Genomic DNA, 23,544 nt, shown 5'->3' with positions numbered 1-23,544 from the left:
GTCTGAAAACCCTCTCACACTGAAGCAAATTGCGGGAGGGGGGTTTGAACTTGGAAATTGGATTTTTGAGGAGTCTCAGACCACAACACAGGAGACATCAGAGGAAATAAATGTGGGAAAATACAGAAGAAAAGTCTATAAGAATGTTTATATTAGACATGTTTTCTGATTCTTACGAATATATATATATATAAAATTCTCTCTTCCAGCCTTTTTTTCATTTTCCTTTTCAAACCATTGTGGCAAGGAAAGCCTGCTGAGCCTTGTGCAAAGTGAAATGAATTCCTGTATCTTTTGCACCTAATTTGTATTAACTTTTAGCACAAACAAAAAGTTCTTAAAAATAATCAGAAATCATGTAACCTATTTCCAAATATTTAATGTGTGACTGACATCTGTTGGAGGTGGCTCAGCCTGGAGGCAAACACAGCCAGGATACTCACTGAGTTCGTGAGGACATTTGGGAATCCCTTTTGTAATTCTGCCTTCTGAATGAGAAGAGTGTTGCCTTTAACACTAAAAGCCCGTTTGACTTGGAGTATTATCTTGTTTACAGGTCAGGATTCAGTTACTTTTGCTATAAACAGTGCACATGGGATTCATGGTATGATATAAAATGTATACCAGGCCTTTTCTGACACTCTTGTAAGACACTCAGATGCTGTTTCTGTCTGGATAATTATCCAATGATATTGCTGAATTGCTAAGAAATTAGCATTTTATTTTCTCTGATATGACTAAATGAATAACATTTAAAAGCTCTTAATCTCTCTGTTACTATCTGATCATATAGATTACAAAAGTCATGCAATCACTGAGCATATGGATCTCTGTTTAAAACACAGTACCTATTTGTCATAATTTTTCACTGAATTTTGCTGTTGAAACAATGACCATTGTGAAACAATAGAAATATTCACATTATTGACTAAAATTGTTTCCTTCGTGGCCTCTGGAGAGCTTGGAGTTGATGCTATGAGGTGATGAATGTGTCCTAGGAGGAGCTTGGATCACCACTAATCTCATAAATGTCAAAAGAAGTTAAGATCACCCATTACCTTGCAGGTTCAGACTCATTATATCCACACACATTCCTTATGCTGCTGCAAATACCTGAAAGTTAACTTATTATTCATAAATACACTCATAATAAGTAACAAAAGATGGAGAAGTTCATTATACTAGTTTGCGATTTCTTTTCCGTATAGTCTCTTTCTGTGTCTTATTTTATGGACATATTTTGAGACAAGCACATTCCTTTGTTTCCACAAGAGATTCTCATTTGTTGAAAGAACTCTCTACTGTGAGAAAGTACTATGCTTATTTATGCCAAATATGAAAGGAAATAAACCTTTTATATCATTCTCTGAGAGCAAGGATTGCATGCAAAAGAAATGTAACAAAAATAATTTTGATGTTTGTCAGATGCTTATACCTCCTTTAAAACTTTAATGTGTGTCAGTTATGAGAACTTGTAGTGAGCCTCTCCTTGACATCACACAGACAAATTTGGGCAAGGTACATTCAGAGACTACACAAATACTCGATGCTATTTTAGGAGTGGTTCTTTGGCAGACTCCAGGAGCAGTATCATATTCTGCTGTATTAGTAACAATTTACCCTGCAACTCTCTTTGATGGAGCCTCATTTAAGCATTGGGAATTTCCATCAAACAGATGCCTGTCCTAGCTCAGGATAGACATACGACCCCTTTTTTCATACCCTGAAATGGCAACCCCTCTTTCCCTGTGAAGGAAACTAGAAATTAAGATGTTGCCTCTGGAGCAAATGAAAAATCTGAGTTGCCCTTTCCTTCAAGGAGTCTGGCCTTTATGAGCAGCTTAACTCTGGGATTTACAATGAGCCAAAAAATTAGTCATACCAGGATGTTTGTATCCATGACTAACCTAGTCCTATTGAAAGTCTTTGACTGTAAAAACTATGCATCTAAAATTAGAACTGCTGTCTTGCAAAACCTTTGCAAATGTAGCAAAAGATTAACTTCTCAAATGACAGTGTCAGTATTAATTTCTTGCAATAATTTTATTTGTTTCATATGCTGCATTAAAAGGGCTGTAAAAGGGATTCTAACATACTGTCTTTTAAATATTTTGTTCACTGCACGATCTAACCTGAAAACATAAACCTCTACCTTCTGAGAAAAGGGAGTAAATTCTGGAAAGGTGGGCTTGTCTCTTCACTGTGCCTAAAATAAAGATACAAGTTTTTTATAAGGTCATTTTATGCCAGTTAGCTTTTCAATATGCACTAGATCAAGTTCAAAGTACATTTGTCTGTATATTTATTGCATATTATATTGAATATATAAGGTATTTTATTGAGTTCATTATGTTTCATATTTATCTCATTTTGCTTTATTGAGTTCAGCATAATCTTTAACCTATAATGCACTTCCATTTTATTTGGTACATTAGAACATTTTCCCGTCTTTCCTTTTGTCATGATTACTCATATGCTTTTCCATGCCACTGTAATACTATTACATTATAAAAGCATTTGACAGAAGATGTTTATCATTGTTTTCATTTTTGAAATGAGTTTTTTAGAAGTCTATAAATTGGCTTGAGCTTAGTATAAAATTTTTACAAGGGGATTCTAGGCACCAGTATCTTAAAGCCTGGCCATTCCAAATAATAAGTAAAGAGGATTTGTGTCACAAATATATGGCTGAAAATACAATCTGTTCACATTAGCAAATATTCTTGAAAGATTTGATAGTCCTTCGTGCTTTCATTGTGACTTTTAAGGGCATTATAATTTACACCATCACAATCAAGACTTTTAATCTCAGCACACCTCCTGTGAGCTGGATTACCCCCGTAAATTGTAAATGAGCAACACTGGTAATCTCTGGTCAGGAGGCTGTGCTATAGCATTTATGGTAGGAGCTACCAGGGACCTGACTATTGCACTGTTCTGAGCTGTGCCACGGATTCTCTCTGGGCATTTGTCTCCTTACTGCAAAAATAAGACTGATATTGTTTACCAGATAATACTGCTCTTAGTCATGACAAATGCTTGGGCATAGTTGAGTGAAGAAAAAGGTATTTAGCACCTGGGATTCATTACTATTCATCCATAGAAATGTTGAAAGATGTTTCTTTTTCTTTTCTTTCAGATTATTACTTTAAGAGATTACATTCCCAAAATCATTGGTCCAGATGCTTTTAATATGTATATCGGCCTTTATACAGGTTATGATCCCACAGTGAATCCTACAGTTTCTAATGTATTTTCAACAGCTGCTTTTCGTTTTGGTCATGCAACAATCCAACCAATAGTAAGGCGACTGAATGCACAGTATTTAGATGATCCCAAACTCCCAAATCTTCATTTGCATGAAGTTTTCTTTAGTCCTTGGAGGCTCATTAAAGAAGGTATGGTTTTATTTAAACTGTTTCTGGGCTTTGGGGTTTTTTTCTCCCCAGAATATTGTAACTTTTTTTCAAAGTTACATATCTTGAATTAGGAATAGGAACATTTATTTAATTAGATCATTTATTTAAGTTGTTGAATGGATTCCAGAGTAGTAACTCAAACTCGGATGGTTATTCTGAATTAAATAGTTGACTGAATCAGAAAAATGTTACTCTCTAGAATAAACCAGTCTAGTAGATTGACAATAGAAGGATGATTGATGATTAAGATGCTTCATGTCTTTTTTTGTGGATAAATTTATTAATAGTTTGAAAATTCTTTTCTGAAGAAAAAGATGGAGGTTTTTCATAGCACTATTACTTATATTTTAAACTAAAGGAGATTTTTGCATATGTTTGAATCTAAAAGCCTGCCTGGACAATGTTTTGAAAACATAGAAACATACATGCATTCACATTTTTTAAAAAAGTTAAAGTGGTTTATATATATATGCTGTAATACTATTATTTTTGTGTTTAAAGGAGGTTTGGATCCTTTACTAAGAGGTCTTCTAGCACATTCAGCAAAACTGCAGGTGCAAGATCAACTGCTGAATGAGGAGTTAACAGAAAAACTCTTTGTATTGTCAAATAATGGTTCACTTGATTTAGCATCATTAAATTTACAGCGTGGCCGTGACCATGGACTCCCAGGTCTGCTGACTTTTGTTGAATTTTCTTCCAACTGATAACTGCAGTATAACTGTTTATATTTGAAATGTAATCATAAGATTATAAATAATAGTTTTGCTAATCAGAAAAGTAATTTAAGTATTTTTAAAATGTAATTTGCTAATATTTTTAACTTTGATGGACATAAAATATTCCACAGCTTTTGAAATTAAAACAATCTGGTAAATCTGGAATATAGAACAGTACTGGTGAGTGGATTGGGGTGTGCCCAATGTAGGTACCTGAAGTTTGTTCTTGCTGGATGCAGCTCCAGAGCAGTGGGGTTTCTGTCTGCAACAACTACTTCCCATTATCAGGCTGTCCTCAGCCTGTGGGATAGGTCAGCTTAGGCACAACCTCATTGACTCTACCAACCATAGAAGGTGTTGACAGATACCTCCAGAAGTGGTGTAGATGGCTTAGTTAGGTACACACTTCATTTTAAGAAATATTACACGTTTGTGCCTGTTTCTTTGCCCTAAATTTTTTATTCCAGTCAGACCAGGGTAAGATTGAACTAACAGTGAAGGAGCAATAACCCATCAGGCCATGGATATACCTGCTTAGAGGAAGACTGCTGGAGCTTAGTTTAATTTGATTGCATCAGCTGTTAAAAAAATACAGTAGGTTCACTGTTCAGTGTAAGAAACTCTTACAAGTATGCCACAGCTTCTGAGAGCAGAGGAGCTGGCTACCAATATGAAGCTCAAAGGCAGCTTTGGCTGCAGTGACCCTGAAATGGTGGAATTCAATATCTTTAGGACTGTGAGGAGGGAGCACAGCAAGATTGCTACCCTGGCCTTCAGGAAAGCAAACTTTTGCCTCTTGAGGGATCAGCTTGGTGGAGTACCATGGGATAAAGCCTTGGAGGGAAGAGGGGCCCAAGAAAGCTGGTTAATATGCAAGATCTAAGCTTGGGAGCAATGCATCCAAACAAAGAGGAAGCCAGGCAAAAATGCCAGGAGGCCTGCATAGATGAACAAGTAGCTCCTGGAACTAGGAGGTTCCTTCAACCCAAACAACTCTGTGATTTTCTGAATGTAAAAGAAATCTATTTTCCAGAAAGCTGGACATGAGCCCACAGACACTCTCTTTAGTAAAATACTTTAGTTACTAATTAATTCAGGTTGCTTCTTGACCACTCTTCATCTGCCTCTTGCATTCCTAGTCTAGAAATCTCAAGACACAGTGTATGCTGCTATTATCATGTTTTCATATTATCATCTATTATCATTGCTTAAGTATGAGATAATTATTTTAAACTTTTGTTTTCCTTCATTAAAACAATGTAACAATTGCATATCCTGCAGTTTCAGATCCTGCCATAATTTCCCTGATCAATTCAAGTTATAATAATAGGCCTCTTTTATACATAACTGTTTATGACTATGATTAAGGTTGTGAAAATCCATTGCTTATAAATTTAATAATTTTATATATCATGCTTAGCAATCACTAACCTTCCTTTATTACAGGTTATAATGAATGGCGAGAATTCTGTGGTTTACCAAAACTGGAAACTCACACTGACCTGAATACAGTAATAATGAATCACAATGTCACTGAAAAAATCATGGAATTGTACCATAATCCTAGCAATATTGATGTTTGGCTTGGCGGTCTGGTAGAAGACTTTATTCCAGGTGCTAGAACCGGTCCCCTGTTTGCATGTATAATTGGAAAGCAGATGAAAGCACTAAGGGATGGTGACCGGTGAGTTTATTCACGCAGTAAAATCACGTGTAAAAAACCCCAGTACCAATGGAGATTTTACAGCAACTTAAATATGCTTTAAACAAATCATGCCCCTTCCACATTTGTGTCTTAGCTCCTTCTTCATAGTCCCAATTCCAGATGACATGGAGTTTGTTTCTATGGTATTGAGGTGTCCAGCTTTGCACGCCTGCTGAAAATGCAAGGTGCCACCAGATGTTAATTGTGGCAGAGACCACTAACTTCTGTGAGGACAGATGTAGTGCTATGCAGGTTTTATTCCCCTCTTCATTGTGCTCAGGAACTGGAAGAACTTCAATATTTTTCTTTGACAACTGCAGCAAAGTCAGAATGGATGTGAAAAACCTATAATTCAGGCTTTGTAAGGGGATAATAGAAACACCACATACCTGGCCTCAAGTGAATTGGGACTACAGAATGCTCACAGAATTGCCTCATTGGGCACTTCAACCAACCCTGCACAACTGCCATCACGATCTTGTGCTGGGACAACCCTTCACACTTAGAAGGCAGGAGAAATCAGTGTCAGGTCACAACAGGGTGTAAGAAGCAGTTGTATCTTGCTTCTGCTGCTGAAGCAATTATTAAACCACCGTCTTTTCATTTCTGTCTTGTACTCATGGTAATAATTTTGAATGTCATGAGAAGACTAATTTAAACAGCTCACACCATGCTAGCAGTGGTGTTTTAAGTATCTCTGGTCCTTACACACCTTTAAACTCCTCTTATCAGTCACTGTTATGGAAAGAAACCATTATGGAAATAACCATCTGAGGTAGAATTTAAATCTGAACTTTAAAAAATGTCAATTAATTAGCTCACAGGAAACAGCAATGATATTCATAAAGGTGGTATCTTATTAGCATAAACTGTATAGACAACAAACATTCCACTGAGCTGAGTTAAAAACATGGTTGAAAGTCCTCTGAATTGTACAGGCATACTTGACCCTATCTGGAGAAGGACTGTCTATGGAGGTCCTTCCAGTTTTGTTCCCATTATTCAGTGCCTTAAAATGTTACTTATTATTCAGTGCCTTATAATACTACTGTCATTAATTAAACATAAACATAATTGAATATGTTAACTCCTAGTTGAGAAAAAGAGAATTCTAGTAATGAAAGAATTCCACAAGTTTCTGCCACAAAGTTTGTGGCAGGTAACTTAAATTTGAAATAGTATTTCTGTTATTAATACCAAAGGAACCACCTAAGAGAAGTTAGAAGTATGTAACAACGTTATAGTTGTTGCACAGTAAGCATAAAAATGGAAACGTCTGAAACTCATTGCAATGCCTGGTCACATAGAGTATTGGGTGTTATCTGTATCTCCACCAGTGACACTACATACCTTAAATGACACGTCAGTAAGTAGAGATTTAAAAATATTTTTTCTAACATACTCTTTAAGATCAGAAATCAGGACAAAGTGGAATTTTTTTCTGACTGAACTCCATTCTGATAGCCCTAAAATCTTTTTTCAGTAATCTGACAAAGTATAAAAGGATTTCTTTTTCCTATGTACTAAACCCAAGCACTGCCTTAAACTTGGCCACATCACCTGAAACAAGTTGTTTACAATCCACCAGCCTTCTTTTTCCATTTCTTCCTTCTCTGAATCTTTTTGTTGATCTCAGGATTTGAAATATTTGGGCAAAAAATTCTGAAGTTTTGTCATTCTTCACATAGAGGTTTGGCCACCTGATACAGATTGAATGGAGTAGCCTTTGTTAGAGTAAACACCTATCTGCTGAGCAGATTAAAAATCATTTTCTGCTCAAGCTTTCCCAGCAGTGTACATAAAACTGAATTTTGTAATGAAAATTGAATAGATTATAATGCACATGAAAGGGGAAATGACAGGTGTAGGAGAGCTGAGTGGAGAAAAGTGTTTGATAGCTTCCCAGGGGCCTGGGAATGGTCAGTGAAGTTTGGGAACAGTGCGAAGTTGAGGTGTAAGAGGAAGGCTTCATTATTTTTTTCTCCCTCCAGCTCCTCCACCTCTCCTGCATTTCTTGTCACAGTGCTGCTGAGCTGTGGGACATTAGCTCCACTACTGGTCCTGTAGATTGCCTCCTCCTTCAATATAGACAATATTATCACAAATCCTGCCTAGGATTTGGGAAAATCCTAATTGACCTGACTACCAGACAGAACTATCTTGGAAGTTTAGCAGTGCTTAACACTGTCTAATACAGATGTTCTATCAAACTCTGCAGAAGTATTAATGCAATGTCTTTATGTACAAAATGTTTATCTTCCTTTTTCCCCCCTAGTATTTTCTTTCCTTTTACCTTTAAACATATACATTTGTGTGTATGCATACATATATATTTTATATAATGTATACCGTTTAATAGATACATCTTTTAAGCACCAGCTGGTTATTCTGTTTGACACCACACTCCTGATCTTACAAAGAAAAGCAGCTCCTGTCTGTTCCAGACAGTCCTTTTAGCTTACCTTTTTTAAGATCAAAAGCATAATTACTGTCTTATGTTTTTCTACCATAATGAATCTGCATATCTACAGGTTTCTTAGAAAATTAAGTACTCTATATTAACCAGAGAAGCATTCAGCAATACCTGTTTTCATAGCAACCATTCAGTACTACAAGCAGAATTCAAAAGCTATAGTATGGGAATATCTATTATAGCTACTCCTGCAATTCTCCTTTAATTTATGCTCAAAACAATTTATGAGTGAACAGCAAGTACCTGTGTGTAGGAGTAAGCATCCAGTTCAACCAAATTTTTTTCAAGTTTTTCTCTCAGAATCATAACATTTTTTGTGGCCTCGTTTCATCAATGAAAAGTAATTCTGCAAATATGAATAATTAGTAGTTTTAACCAGCTGTCTTTAACACACTATCTGAGTTGACTAGTACATCAGATTCACACCAACCTTTTCAGGAATGGTTCTGTATGGCCATGGTATTTACTTTTATTAGTGTTATATCTATCTACTTCTTACTGTAATTCTTATTTTTTGGCTTTTACATAAGTATTATGAAAGTAAGAATAAGCAGCTCTTTCAGTTTGATCTTTTCAAAAAATTTTCTATCAATCTTTTCAGATTTTGGTGGGAAAATGATAATGTTTTCACAGAAGCTCAAAAGCATGAACTCAAAAAACACTCATTGTCCCGCGTGATTTGTGACAACACAGGAATTACTGAAGTGCCAGCAGATGCCTTTCAACTTGGAAAGTTTCCACAGGATTTTAAGCATTGTAACAATATACCTGGAATGAATTTAGAAGCTTGGCAAGAATTTTATCAGGAAGGTAACCTAGTAGTTACCATTTTTTTTCTGATGGGAGGGGAGATGCAGCATTCCACATGAGGTCTCACCGCGGCAGAGTAGAGGGGGAGAATTCCCTCCCTCCCCCTGTTGGTCACACCTCCTTTGATGCAGTCCAGGATACGGCTTTCTGGTCTGAAAGTGCACATTGCCAATCTTTCTCTCCTTTCTCAAATTCCTCTGTAAAAAAAGGACACAATTTGCCAACTTCATTCTGACAACTTAAATGGCTGGTGACATAACCAGACATTTTGATAGTTAGGGCAGAAGTTCTTAGAAAATATTAACTAAAAGCTTTGCAGAATGTTATTTTTACAAGGGTTATAAGTCAAACATGTGGTATTCTTTTCCAGAAATGAAAAATTTAAGTCCTGATCACTTTAAAATACATGAGAAATTTCACTGAAGTTAATTTATAACAGTAATGGAGAATAATGTCCATTTGCAAGGGTAAGGTGATAATTTTTAAAAAGCCTGTAATACGGGGTTTTTTTATTTGTAGAGGAACTATGTGGAACACCAAAGAGTGTGGAAAATGGTGATTTTGTATACTGTTCAGAATTTGGAAAAACTACAGTGACTTATACATGTCACTATGGATTTCAATTACAAGGAGAAGAGCAATTAACCTGCACAAGTAAAGGATGGAACTTTGAGGCTCCCATTTGTATAGGTATCCTTTTTTATTATTATAATTATTATTTGTAAATTTTCTAAAACCTAAAGTCCAGCAGAACTCATCAGAAGTGAACTCACTCCTATGCTTTTTTGTAGTCAGCCTTCTGGGGTTATAGGCACAATAGTATGATTATGTGAAACTCTCCTTGCTCCATAGTGCACTCCATCTCAGTCTCTACCCATCCTAATTCAGCAATCAAATTGATAGTAGGAAAATGACACTAAAAATCACCTAATTAAGCAAAAATAGAATCTATTAACATCCAGTAGGGAAAAAAAAAGCAGTAAATCAGAATTATATATTGCTTCCTCCTACATTCAGCACAACAGCAGACAGACAGTTGTCATTTTCCTAGCATTGTTTCAATGGATGCTCTACATAGAAATTGAGCTCTACACCACTAGGTCATGTGTCATGTTAATAATTTAAGTAAAAATGAAAAAAAAATACTGTGAAATGAATAAGTGAAATTACGTGAATTAATAATTACTTTAGGTCCAACCTCCCTCTCCCAAATAGCTGTGAAAAGACATGCCAGAATTTAATTACTTCTGCAGGTACAAAAGCAGAACAGGTGAAAAATCAGTAAAACGATAATTTATTTCAACATTTCATGCACATTTTCATGGGAATACTTTTCTGTTATTTTAATCATTCTTTCACCTTCTGTTTCCTTTTCATCTCATTTTTACTGTTCCATAGAGTAGGTTAGAAGGAAAGAAAATTTGGCAAATATTTCAAGACTTTCACTCTTCACACTATGAAGTGTGAATTCTCTCTATTCACATTTCAAATGCATGTGCTTATAATGGAGTGTGTGTATGTGTGTATATACTCTCAAATACATGTATACATATATATATATATATACACTCATACTCAAACTGCTCTACTTTATAAGAACATGGGAGAAAACTAAACCTGAAAAGGCCATATTTAGGAATATATTCTGGATAGCGGTAAATTAATTTGAATGCAAGCACTGCAGCTGATCTGCAATAAAGTCTGCTTATCGGTATTTCTGTGATAGCAGAATAGAAAGCTATTCATTCTAATTGTATACCTGGTATGAAAAAAGTCAAATGAAATTTGCAGCTCTTTCCTTTATTCAAATCCTATTTATCCACTGAATTCCACCCACGTAAGTACCATATAAAGAAATAAAGCTGTTAAATGAATTATAATGAAACCTTTTCAATAGATTGGTGTTCTGGCAGCGAACTGAATAGATAAGTTAAATGAGTGAATCATTCTTTGTCCTAGTTTCTTTTAATATGTTCAGTAATGTAAACAAAAGATTGTATATCTCTGTAGGAAAACAAGCTGCTGCATATATTAAATAAGTGATGCTGTTATTAAAGGAAAACCATCAAAACCCACTTATGCAGATGCTACTTGAGTTTTACAGTAGAAAGCACTTTGTTCCACTCATGTCTGTGCAATGTGTTCCCATTCTTTTAAATGTTTGGCAAATTAGGAGTAAATCAAGCAACATAATGAGGAGGATAGAGCTTAGCATTTCTGCAGATGGTTTCAAAATTATATGCTGCTCTGGAAAAGACAGAGTGGCTTGCTGACAAAAACATAGGATTCTGAGAGCTGTTAATTCCTGCTTACTAACTTCGACTTTGACAGAAATCATTTCTACTGTTTCAGGAAGTGGTTTCGTGCTAAAATATGCTACCTTCCTTTATATTAAGTGCTATCATACTCCTGATAGATAACTCTGTTTACTTTAATTTAGCAAGCTACTGCTCTTTGAGTAGTACAGTAGGCTGGTAAGGTCTGACAGACACTATTTAGTGATGAAGAAAAGAGTTAGCTAGTTAACAAATAGATTGACTATGGATCTACAGAAGCTGAAAGAGCACGTTTGAATTATAGTGCAGGCAAAGGCTGTACAGGTTCTCTTTCCCAGACGATGATGAAGCCAATGGTCATTAACCCAAAATGTAATTTTGAAGGGAATAATACTTGCTCATATATCTTCATCCTGAACAACAAATTCTTTTCTTGCTTCAAATTGGTGTTGTAAAAGCTATTGTTTCTTAAGGGTTCTGAAGTTTAAGATTATTCCTTGTATGATTAGTCTTTTGACTGTCTCAGTTGATAGCTAGCATTGGAAACAGTTACTGTTTTGTATTAAAATTTGAGAGAATCAGGCTTGATCCTATTTACAGTGATAGAATTCACTTAGCTACAATGGTGAAGTCAGTTAATCGTTCCTACAGGGTCAGTTTCTAATACCAATCAAAAACAACTACTTAGTTTGAAGTAATAGATCAAACATTGTGGTAGAAAATGAAAGGAATATAACCAAAAAGAGAAGACACTGAAGACTTAGCTAGGTGCCCACATATGGGCTTGCAGTTCTTCCCAGGACCATTGGTCAGAGACATTAAACAAGCTGTCAAATAAACAGGACCAATGGGAAACTAACTAAAACAATACCAGACATCTATTTTTAGTCAACTGAATTCAGTCATGTGAATAAATATTACATAGAAAAAAGAAATGTGCAGAAATAAGGAAAAGAAACCCTTCTATCCCTCCCTGAGTACTTTCTTCCTGCACTGCATAATGTCTCCCATTTCATCATATAACCAGAATATGAGAGAAAAAGGTCTTGAATGGCATCAAGAACAATATGTTTATGCACATTTTCCAATGGATAATTGTTCATCTGCTCATCATTTTCCCAGGATATTGTAATTTTACAGAATTCATATAACATCTAGAAAAAACATATTTGCACAGATATCAGAAATTACTGTTATAAATTTTGTCACCAAAGGTAACCTGAAATCTTGGCTCCTTAAAATCGTTCCTAGAAGTGTATAGAACTTTGCCAGCATTATTATTTCCACTATCTCTATAGAGAACAAGATGAAAAATGTTTATGGAAGAACCTAAAGTCTTAGGACACAAACACATGCAAGAAGAGCTCTCAGATTTAAGGTCTGCAGTTTTGAAAATTCAGCCAATTGCCATTTTAAGCTTTTGGCAGTATCAATAAGGATCTTTGTCAGTATCCATGTCTCACTGAAAGTGTACAATACCTTTTATTTGTGAATCCTTGTGAAAGGTGTTGGTGAGAAGTTAGTAATCCCTCTGTAATTTGTAATTATTATTGATCAGTGTGTATTCATTTTGCAGATATCAATGAATGTGAAAATAAAATTAATCCACCATGCCCTCCTTCTTCTACATGCATTAACACTGAAGGCAGCTACAAATGTCTCCATACTGATCCTTACAAGCTGGCAGAAGATGGAAGAACATGCATTGGTAATGCTTGTGAACATACTGTCCATTAGAACTTTCTCTGTTTTCTTTTATAATGCTGTAAAGAAATCATAAAACTGAGATTTATCGAAGAGTTGTTAACATATGTGAAAAACCTCTACAGAACTATAGGCTTAAAGGCACAGTCAGATTCTGTAAATAAAGGTATTGGATAAATAATACAGACAGAGAAATAAGCTTTTCATTGTCCATTCCTACTGTATAAAATCCACTGTTTTCCTTATGGTGATACCTTAACCCTTTCAGAGCTAGAAGAAATTATGCATTTTCTTGGTTTTTTTTCAGCTTTTCAGCATGTTAATTTGAGCCACTCAGAGTTTCATCTGAATCAGAAAACAGAAAAAAACCCCACCTATTTTTCAGATGTTTCTTCTCTTTATTATTTACAATTTATTCCTTTTTCCATTCAGCCATGGTTACATTAATTTACACCTTTAAATCCAGAGACCAAAACCTGCTTTCAGATTAATTTAAGAGGTTAGTACACTGGTGTTGAGTGCAACAAGGATTTTACGAGGTCACTACACTAGCATGAATATGAGGCAGCTCCAAATATAAGGTAAATTTTATATGTCAAGGGAGCAAGCAGAAAGTTCTTAGTCAGTGCTGCTGTGTCAAGTGATCATTATCCCAGACCAAGTCAAATATGTTTTTCAGAGCTTCATTTGCTTTCTGACAAGTCAAAAAAAATGGGTGCAAGTACAGCCACCAAGGCCATTGCTGTATGTCTACCATGTAAGGTTAGCACCTTCCTTCAGATCTCAGTTAATGGAGTAGTTTGTGATGTCCATGGACCTATCCCTCCATGCTATGCTAAGGCTTGAATTGTTGAAGCTCTAGAGTCAGTCATAACAGTTTCTGTGATGTAACACACATTGCTTCCTCTTACAGTTTAAAACCATAGAAGAAAACATCCATTCAGGAAATGGTTGGCAAAAGCTGGCAAAAGCTGGATCTCACTTGCATTCTTTTATAGAAACAATGAGACTTGCTTTACAGAATCTCTGCCATAACTACATTTTAAACTGATTGGTCAATTTGAAATCATGCCATTAATTCAGCTGATAATTCTTTAAGCCACTGTAGAGTATCAGACATTGCATATTGGCTATAACTTCTATTGTCAAACTAACACAAATATTGAAAAACTTTAAAAAGATATCACTCCCCTTCTTAGATTCAAGCATGAAGTTGTAACTGTTCTTTATCTCATTGCCTCTTTACCTGCTCTCTGGGAGCCTCTAGTAGGTGTCCATTGCCTCTTGTCCTGTCACTGGGCACCACTGTAAAGAGCTTGGCTCCACCGTCTTTGCACCCTTCCTTCAGACAAATTGATAATTGTCCCCGAGTCTTCTCAAAGCTAAACAGCCCCAGAGCTCTCAGCCTTTCTTCATAGGAGAGGTGCTCTAGACTCTGATCATCTTTGTGTCCCTTCTCTGGACTCTCTCCAATATGTCCATATCTCTGTTGTACTAAGGAGCCCAGTCCTGCACACAGGACTCCAGATGATGCCTCACCAGTGCTGAGCAGAGGGGAAGGATCATCTCTCTTGACCTGCTGGAAATACTCTGCTTAATGCATCCTAGGATGCCATTAGTTGCTTTTTCATCGAGATTTCATTGCTGGCTCATGTTCAAGTTGGTGTCCATGAGGACCCATAGGTCCTTCTCTGCCAAGCTGCTTTCCAGTCATTTGCTAGTGTGTAGTGGTGCCTGGGGTTATTCCTTCCCAGATGCAGGAGTCTGTATTTCCTCTGTTGAACTTTGAGGTGCCTGTCAGCCCATTTATCTAATCTATTGAGGTTCCTGGGCAACCTGCTATAGATGATCCTGCTTAAACAGGAAGATTTGACTAGCTTATCTCAAAAGGTTCCTTCCAGCCTCAATGACTTTTTGATTCTGTGATTAGGTATGGAGAAAAGGAGCAGGATTTTAGCAGTGTTTTATATGGTTTCTCTGTAAATTGCGGTTCTTATCATGCTAGTGTGCATTGAGAAATAAGTAGTCAATTAGCTACGTGACAGTAGATTGCTCCAAAAAATATTTGTAATAATAAGTGCAAGGAAAATGTTACAGTCAACTGTGTTCTAGTTTGTTTAATTTCCATATTAAAAAAAATATGAAAAATTTACATAAAACAATTTGTCTGTATTTTTACTTCAACTGATAAGTTTTTATCAAGGTCATTGAGTGGCTTGGTTTGTTGGTCTATTGTTTTTGCATTTTTAAGGACATCATTCATAAGGCCTAGATAATTTTACCATACACTTAGAGTAAGGTTTTGAGACTTAGTAAAAAAAGGGAGTGCAACACTTTTCTAAACCAACACATTAATAATACATGAGCTGCTGAAATTTTGAAGTAATAAGAATTTGGAAATCTGCAGTATAGAGTGATTTAAAATTATAAGAGCACTTCACATTATAAGAATATTTATCTTCAAAACTTAAATTCTCTTAAAATTTTGAAGAGCTCTAGTATGCTAACTAGTCAATACTGCAAATCTACATAACCTTCAATCCTGCTTTCTTTGGTGGAATTCATCACTAGTCTCAAGGCTTTCTTTTCTAAGTTTGGATAAAGTTTTAACTCAGATGGAAACCTCTATACGGTAACTTTATTCAAGAAGTGAATTTATTGAATTGCCTCAAATCAAAGTTGCTCATCCCTTACCACTCTGGCCCATGGTTTATGTTATATTTAGAAGGAAAAAAAATAAAATCAAGCAAACAAAAAACCCCCCATAAAAGTCTCAATTTTCCATCTATGCATACCCTAACCACAAGAAAAAGACTGTCACATTTTATATATCTTCACTGTTGACCCATGGTGAAAATATTTAAAATGTGTGTGTTTTGCCTCCAAAATGAAGTAGCTAAAGTTAGCTAAAGCTAACCATTTATGAAGACTTATTCAATGGGCAGAAACTTTTTAGATTGAAGTATGTCATATACATAATTACTTATTTCTACCCTCACAACAATCAATGGACATCAGTTTGATTTTTTTAATAAATCCTAAATTATTTGATGTTATCTCAAATAAAAAAGCAATCTCAATTTATTTAGTCACATTTTTTTAAAATATGACAAATATATAAAAAACTTGAAAAAGCTGTGTTAAAAATACTTCCAACAAGTACACTAGCATGTGTTTATATGATTAATGGATGAGGATTATCTAAAGTGCTCGTGGGAAATTTCTAATTCAATGAGTAATACAGTTTGAACTTTACATTTTAAATTAGATTACAAATTAATGAAAAAATCTATTGAGTGTTTTAAACTTCTATAACTTTAATGAGGCCTTTCAGTGACACTACAAAAAGAACACATTATGCATTAAAAGGATAGGAGCCTATTGTGTGACTGCCCTCAGCCTTTTTCATGTCTATGTTGTGGGCAAAAAAATGAACAATACTGGACTCTTACCTGGAGGATTTAATTCTGTCATTAAAGATGTCACAATGTAGTCTAAAGGAACTAACATGAACAGTTGAATAGTTTTAAAATTAAAGGAAGTCTCATGTTCATTTCTCTACTGTTGATGAGCAGGTTAATATTACCTTCAACACTGCATACTTCAGCAAATGCGATTTTCAACTGGAAAGGAACTCATTTTACCATTCTGTTTCTTACAGTGCTAACCATTACCTGTCTCTTTCAATATAAATATTCATGTGTATCCAGCCCATCTTATACTTTTTAAAGATATGAAGTCCAACTCACTTGAGAATTGACCATAAGTCTTTTCCGTAACCAGTTTAACCTCGTTGTGCAGCGTGTATGAAGAAAAAAAAGATTAAAATCTCCAATTAAATTAATCAGAGGACAACTCCCACTAAAGAATTGCCCTTAACTGTTAATCCCAAGGACCAGCTAGGTAGACCCAGAAGTGACGTTTCAGGGTTATCTGTAATACTCTATTAATAGCTCCCTGAAAGAACAAACAAACTGAAAATTAAGAGGTGCTTCCCTCTCTGGTACTGAAATAAGATCTAGCTGGCAAGAAATGAGGGTGCTGTGTCACATTAAGTATATTCTATATAAATCAGAATGAATATTAGACATTTTGATTCATTTGATTAAAAAAAGGCCCTTTAGTTTCCACCATTTTAGGAATTATCAATATCTTTTTTTTTTAAAATATTGAGTTTGAAAGTACTATGCCAGTCTTTAGTTTAACCAACAGTTATCTTTAGTTTAACCAACATTTATCTTATTTATCTAAATATGCAAACATTTCTTCTGTGTAGAATTTCTGCCCGTGGTTTGTTTTTTTCTCTGCATAGTCAACCAGTAGCAAATATAAAGTTCACAAATTTTGACCTTTTGACATATTTCTTCTTTTTGGAGTATGATGATTAGACTTTCTAAAACTTTACATTTGCTTACTGTAGAATGTAGCAGAAAACATTCAACATATTTAAAATTTTTATTGAAAATACTGCATTAACTGAAATGGCATTGAAAACGTGGTGAGGTTTTTGAGTTCAAGGAGGGGAAACGGTTTCTTTTGATATGTGTTTTTAAATTAGATTCTGTCTATTGTTTGCCGTGGCACCGCACGAGTCCTGGACACAAAGGTGGGATGCAGGTAGAATGCTTTATTCACGCGTGCACCCAGTCTTTCATCAGCTTGGGAGGGGAAAGGGCCAGAACATAGGGTGGAGCATGAGACAGAAAAGCGGGGGGACAAACCAGGATAGGGACACGGGCAAAAAAGGGAGGAACGTGGGAGGAACTGGGGAGAGGGGGTGAATGGAGGCTGTCCCCTCTCTGCAGCTCCTCCAGCCAATCGGCAGAGAAACAGGGGAGCAGGGAGGTCAACAGGCTGGGACATCCCCCAGGAAATACAAATTTCGGGGAGGCATACAATGTGTATATACATAATAACTGTAAAGTCTGTATCATAAAGTCCTTTCAATCACTGTACATCTTTTTCCACTTCTGAGATTTTCCCCATTCTGATTCCTGGTCCTTCACAATTGTTGCTGCTTTTAGGTGTCTAACTGAACAATGATTACAGAAAACAGATTTAGGGTTTAACAGACTAGACCATAGGTATCCCTCTCAGATCACACTTTCCCAGTTGCTTTCTGGCCCATTGCAATCTAAAAGAATGAAGTTATTGAAGTCTATAGGTAAAATCATGTCACTTGACATCACGGGAACAGACAGACTCTTTCGGAGATCCTCAGCAGAACAAGGAAACAATAAGTTGTAGTTTCAATGAAAGCTTTAATTTTTTAACAGAATATTATGATTAGCATAGCAGAAATAGTGTAGCACAATTTTGTAAGTAGCATAGCACAGAATTTTTAGTACAGCTTAGTTTATGGTTCCTAATTACCTGGATCCTCTGCACACTGACTCAAACCTTAATACTTGGCTTACTGTATCAATATAAGAATCATAATCTAGACTCAAAACCAGGTAAAAGAATACAAGTCATTCCCTCAGTCCTTGGAGAAAATGGATGATTTGTGGAGGCATCCCTGACCACTGAGGGATCACAGGTATTGTTCACCAGCAGCAATTCCAGTGCAAGATCCACTTAGGAGTTGTAAATGCTAAATTTTATAGACAATGCTCTGTGTGCTGTTACATTTCCCTGCTCTGAGAGAGGGTCATCCCAGCCTGGCTGACCAAGTGCCAGCCTTCAAAGGGATGGGACCTTCAAGGCTGGTAAAGGAGAGATGATGTAGTAATAGGAAAAGGCATTAAACTGGAAGAGGATAGGTTTAGATTAGCTATTACAAATACATTCTTTACTGTAAGGGTGTTGAGGCACTGGAACAGGCTGTCCAGAGAAATTGTGGGTGCCCTATCCCTGGAATTGTTCAAGGCCAGGTTGGATGGTGGTCACAGCCCTGCCGTCTCCTGGATTGCTGATAGCTGGATCTATGCGGGATCTAGGGGTGCTAGCTATAATTCTCTCTTTTTCTCTCTCTTTTTCACTTCTCCTAATCTCCTTGATATTTGGGTAACTTAAACCCAGATGGCTTGGATTTTGCTAAGATGTATAGGTTAGCATGTGCTAAGTCAAAGCTTTCTGGAATGCTTTATTTTGATTGAATGTTGTCCTTCTAACTTTTGCCAAGTTCCTTATTTTCTAAAGTTTACCAGGAAAAGTGTGTTATTTGGCCTCCTGAGAAACGTGTGCAGTGTCTTCTCCCATGTGCCCTCTCAAGGTATAAAAGAACTGAAAGCCCTTTTAATAATATCAGTAGGTGAATTTTTTTGAGCATTGTATAGTTTTAAAGTAAAACCCCTTCGACGAGCTTGGAGCCTGGTGTCTTACAGATGGGACTCTGAAAAACCTGGTCTAGAAAGTGTCCCTGCCCATGGCAGAGGAGTTGGAGCAATATGGTCTTTAAGGTCCCTTCCAACCCAAACCATTCCATGATTCTATGATTCTAGGGAATTTAATAGGGAGAAGGAGAAGAAGTCTTGTGCACAGGAACTTCAGGGTCTGATGGGGAGTGGAAAGGGGACTGACACACAACCAGCTCAGTCACAAAGACTGGACATTTGCTTTATAAAATTGTGTTATCTATGCTAACTATGTTACCATGGATCAGGAACAGGGGGTGCAAGCCATCGAGCAGGACGTATAAATCACAGACGAGGAGAAATAACCATTTCTGACACTGACTTGTATCTCATAAGGTAGCAACTATCTCTACAATTCTGAACAAAACTATGTAACTAATCTTTCTAAGATATTTTGAAATTTTTGTGGATTTTCCCAATGCAATCTGTAAACTCTGATTTTCAAAGCCAATCTCCATAGTTAGGGAAGGTGAAAGTATGTCAGAATTTAATTTTTGTGAAAATGTTAACATTTAATACAATTCAACTGAGTATACAGCTTTACAACGTTAATTCCTTTTTTCAGTATGTAGTTATTTTTGTATATTATTAGAAAGTCAGTCAGTCAGTCAGTCAGTCATGGCTAGGCTTTGCAAACGAAGATTTAGGAAAGCTCTATCCACGTTTGTTACAGGCATGTTGGTGGCTAATGAGGCCAATACGAGATAAAGTCCGGTTGCAAAAGGCAAAGCAGAAAGACTCCTTAGATGGTATATTCTGCAAGACACGATTCTTTCCGTGTTGTCTTTTCTCCTCGAGAGTGATCCTGCATGGGTTCTCAAAGGAGACAGCTGCGTTACAGATGGTGTGTCTCCAGGCCTACTGATTGGAGGCCAGAGTAGACCAGTTATGTTGATCAATATGGCCAAGGCCAAGATGTTGTTTCAGGGAGTCCTTGTATCTTTTCTTCGGGGCTCCTGTCATGCGGCAGCCAGTGGCAAGTTCACCATAAAGCAGGATCTTAGGGAGGTGGTGGTCCTTCATCCTTAAGACATGCCCTGCCCAGTGCAACTGTGTTCTCAGCAACATGGTCTCAATTCTTGTGACTGCTGCTTGTTCTAGAACAGATGTATTGGTCACACAATCTGACCAGTGGATATTTAGGATTGTACGGAGGCAGCGTTGATGGAAGCGTTCTAGGAGACGTAGGTGGTGGCGGTAGATGACCCATGATTCAGAACCATACAAGAGAGTAGACAGCACTATGACTCTGTAAACACTGATCTTGGTACTTTTCTTCAAGTGTTTATTACGCCATTATTAGAAAGACCTATCTTTTAAAATGCATTTTACCTCAGCACAAAAGAATTTAGTTTCAAGATTCCTCACAGTCATTCAATCTAAAATGTAGTCATTGGCCTCCTAATTTTATTTAGCTTTAATTTTTGTTCTGAATTTTACGACAGTGACAGATCGTAACATTTAGATAAATGTTTTTATCTTTTTGCATGCTTTTACTGCTATGTCGAAGGAACATAAATCCTGAAAATGACACCTCCTTAAAATTTCATTGAATTATATATAATACTGGACCAAGTTTCTTTGTTGTGCTGCAGAATGCAGAATACTGTAAGTAGTGAGTCATCACAGCAGGTGCTTTAGTCTGCAAAGTCACTTAGTAGTCTCAGCACTGTACCCTGCATGGTTGAGAAAACCAGCTGGTTTGAGACAACAAACCCCAAGACTTTTGACACTTTTGTCAAAATTGCAGGAAAAATACGACCTATATTTTGAGAAAATTTTGCAAGGGGAGCCCTATATTCTGTTACTCAGATAATTCTCAGTTTTGCATTTTCCAGTGGGTAGATTCATGTCTAAAGATTAATTAAGAAACAAAGATAAATGGTGAGCTATAGTCAGGGGTAGGTAAAGAGAGTAGATTGAAGCAAAAGAGTTCAGCACTTCAAATGAAGTGTGTACTAAACTTAAAGTTTTATCCACTAGTGACTGAGATGTGTAAAAGCAAAACTAAATACTTGAATTAAAGCAGAATAAGAGAAGATTTTTAGCAGCATTGTTTTGCAGTTATGATATTATTTTCTGACACGTTCCCTTCTGTTAGAATGTTTCAATGAAAAATATTAAAACTGTATTATTATTTATGTGAGTATTCATTGCAATTGCTTTTGGCATTTCAGCATACATAAGAAAAGTTTTGTACATTTATAGTAAATATAAAGCATTGACAATTACAAAACTAAGTTACCAGTGTCATCAATTTTTTAAATCTGTACAACTTTTGGTGGAAAGTTAAGGAGAAATTAACATTCTCATTTGATTATTATTTTTCCCATCCTGTCTCACAAGCTGCAGATGAATTTGGTGTAGCTCTCTTTAGAACTCTGTCAGTCACAAGTCTGTCAGTGACATGATTACACCCTTTGGATATTGAAATTCAAGAAAATCAGATTTCCCAGCTTGGAAGGTCATTTTTATTTTGCATGGTGCTGCATGGCACTGGAAACATACACACCTGCCAAGCTGATGGATGCCTGCCCACTCCCAAAACAGCAAAGCAATTTTGCTGGGATACAGATGGCAGCTGAAGATGCCTTGCATACCCATCACTGCAGGGGCACAAATTCCACCCTTCAGGAAACTTTTATCACTTTATCACCATGTACCAGTTTGTACTTGATCATACTTCTGTTTGCATCAGAGAGACAGAACAGCAGAGTGAAAAAGGTAAAAGATACTATGGCACATGATGCAGCAGAAGAGATTCATTGTCATGGGCCACATACTGGAGCCTATGTAAATGTGAATCCCCAGCCCCTGAACACAGCATAGATAGCCAACCTCCAGGTAGACCCTGCTAGCTCAGGATTAACTCAGAGGTAAACACTTCAAGAGAAACCAAATCACAAGACTGAATCACAGCTTTGACCGAACTGGAGGGCTGAAGTCACACTGAAAAGCTAAAGGTTTGTGTACTGACCATTTCCCCAGCAGGTGTTTGCACTCTGTTACATAGTGCAGCCTAAGAACTGTGATTTTAGACACTGTGTTGTTGCAGAGTGGTGTTGTCAAGCTGCCTGCACAGTGCCTGGAAAGAAGTAGGCAGCCCATCCTCCATCATGTTTATCACGCTCTTCCCATTCTCCTTTTGAGTGTTTCATGCACCTACTTGCTTATCATATACATGACCTGCATGCTTTTTCTCTGACTTTTTATCATAAAACTGTAGAGTGCTTATCTTTTATTTCCACTCATGGTTTCCTGGGGTTTCTATATTAATTGTAATTAATTATCACTTCATTGATTTGATTGCTGAATGAGATTTGACCGCAAGGGAAATGATCACCTTTTGAAGAACACAGGAGATGTTAATATTGGATGAGTCCCCTGAAGGTGGCAAGAGAGACTTCAGTCAATGCTTAAAATGAACTACAGTTTTCCCAGCATTTATCTGTCATCGAGGTTGGCTGAGCACTACACATTACAAGTGCTTGGTTTCACATCTTTGATAATTGTTGACATGACTGAAAAAAGAGTCCTGTATTCTCTCTTCTTTTTGAGCTCCTAAAATGAAGAATAATGGTTGATACCACACTCTGTATAGCCAAATAACAGTAAACAAACATGGGCTGAGGTTAGTGCCCCACTAGATGAGCTATAAATCAAAGGTACTGACCCATTTCAGTCATTAAAATCCCATGATCCTTTGTGTGAATGGAGAGACAGAGCTATGGATCAAAGTTTATGTATTCCACGATGCTTCAGAGATTTTGCAGAATTTTTCTGCCTCCTATTCTCAATTTTAGGAAAAATACAAAGCTCTCAGCTGCTTTAGGTCATTTTCCAGCCAGAATAGCTCTAGCAATACCCTTAATATTTTAATTCTGTCATGTCAAAGCTTACACTGGGGACTCTGATCTGAGACAAATGATCTCCAAATACCAAGTGCATAGATTGTTGACCACCCCAAAAATCTGTGAGCTTCTAAGGAAGAATTCATGGTAAGACAGTCAAGTTGTTGTTGCCTATAAAGAGCCTGCTGATTATATCTCTGAAAAATTACTGATGCTTTTACCCTAAAAATT

General features: G+C 36.5%; 1 protein-coding gene across 1 annotated transcript in view; it reads left to right on the top strand.

The window, feature by feature from the left end:
* TPO (thyroid peroxidase) overlaps positions 1-13,139 on the top strand; it is a 43,288-nt gene extending 30,149 nt beyond the window's left edge. The window contains exons 10-15 of the mRNA XM_017833826.1: positions 3,140-3,398; positions 3,921-4,091; positions 5,585-5,822; positions 8,918-9,126; positions 9,646-9,816; positions 12,979-13,139. Of these exons, the coding sequence (XP_017689315.1) occupies positions 3,140-3,398; positions 3,921-4,091; positions 5,585-5,822; positions 8,918-9,126; positions 9,646-9,816; positions 12,979-13,139 (1,209 nt within the window). The remainder of the gene's footprint in view (positions 1-3,139; positions 3,399-3,920; positions 4,092-5,584; positions 5,823-8,917; positions 9,127-9,645; positions 9,817-12,978) is intronic.
* The last annotated feature ends 10,405 nt before the right edge of the window (positions 13,140-23,544 follow it).

The sequence above is a fragment of the Lepidothrix coronata genome, unplaced genomic scaffold, assembly GCF_001604755.1.
Source record: "Lepidothrix coronata isolate B3197 unplaced genomic scaffold, Lepidothrix_coronata-1.0 Scaffold222, whole genome shotgun sequence".
Lineage (NCBI taxonomy): Eukaryota > Metazoa > Chordata > Aves > Passeriformes > Pipridae > Lepidothrix > Lepidothrix coronata.
This window is presented reverse-complemented; position numbering and strand designations above follow the sequence as displayed.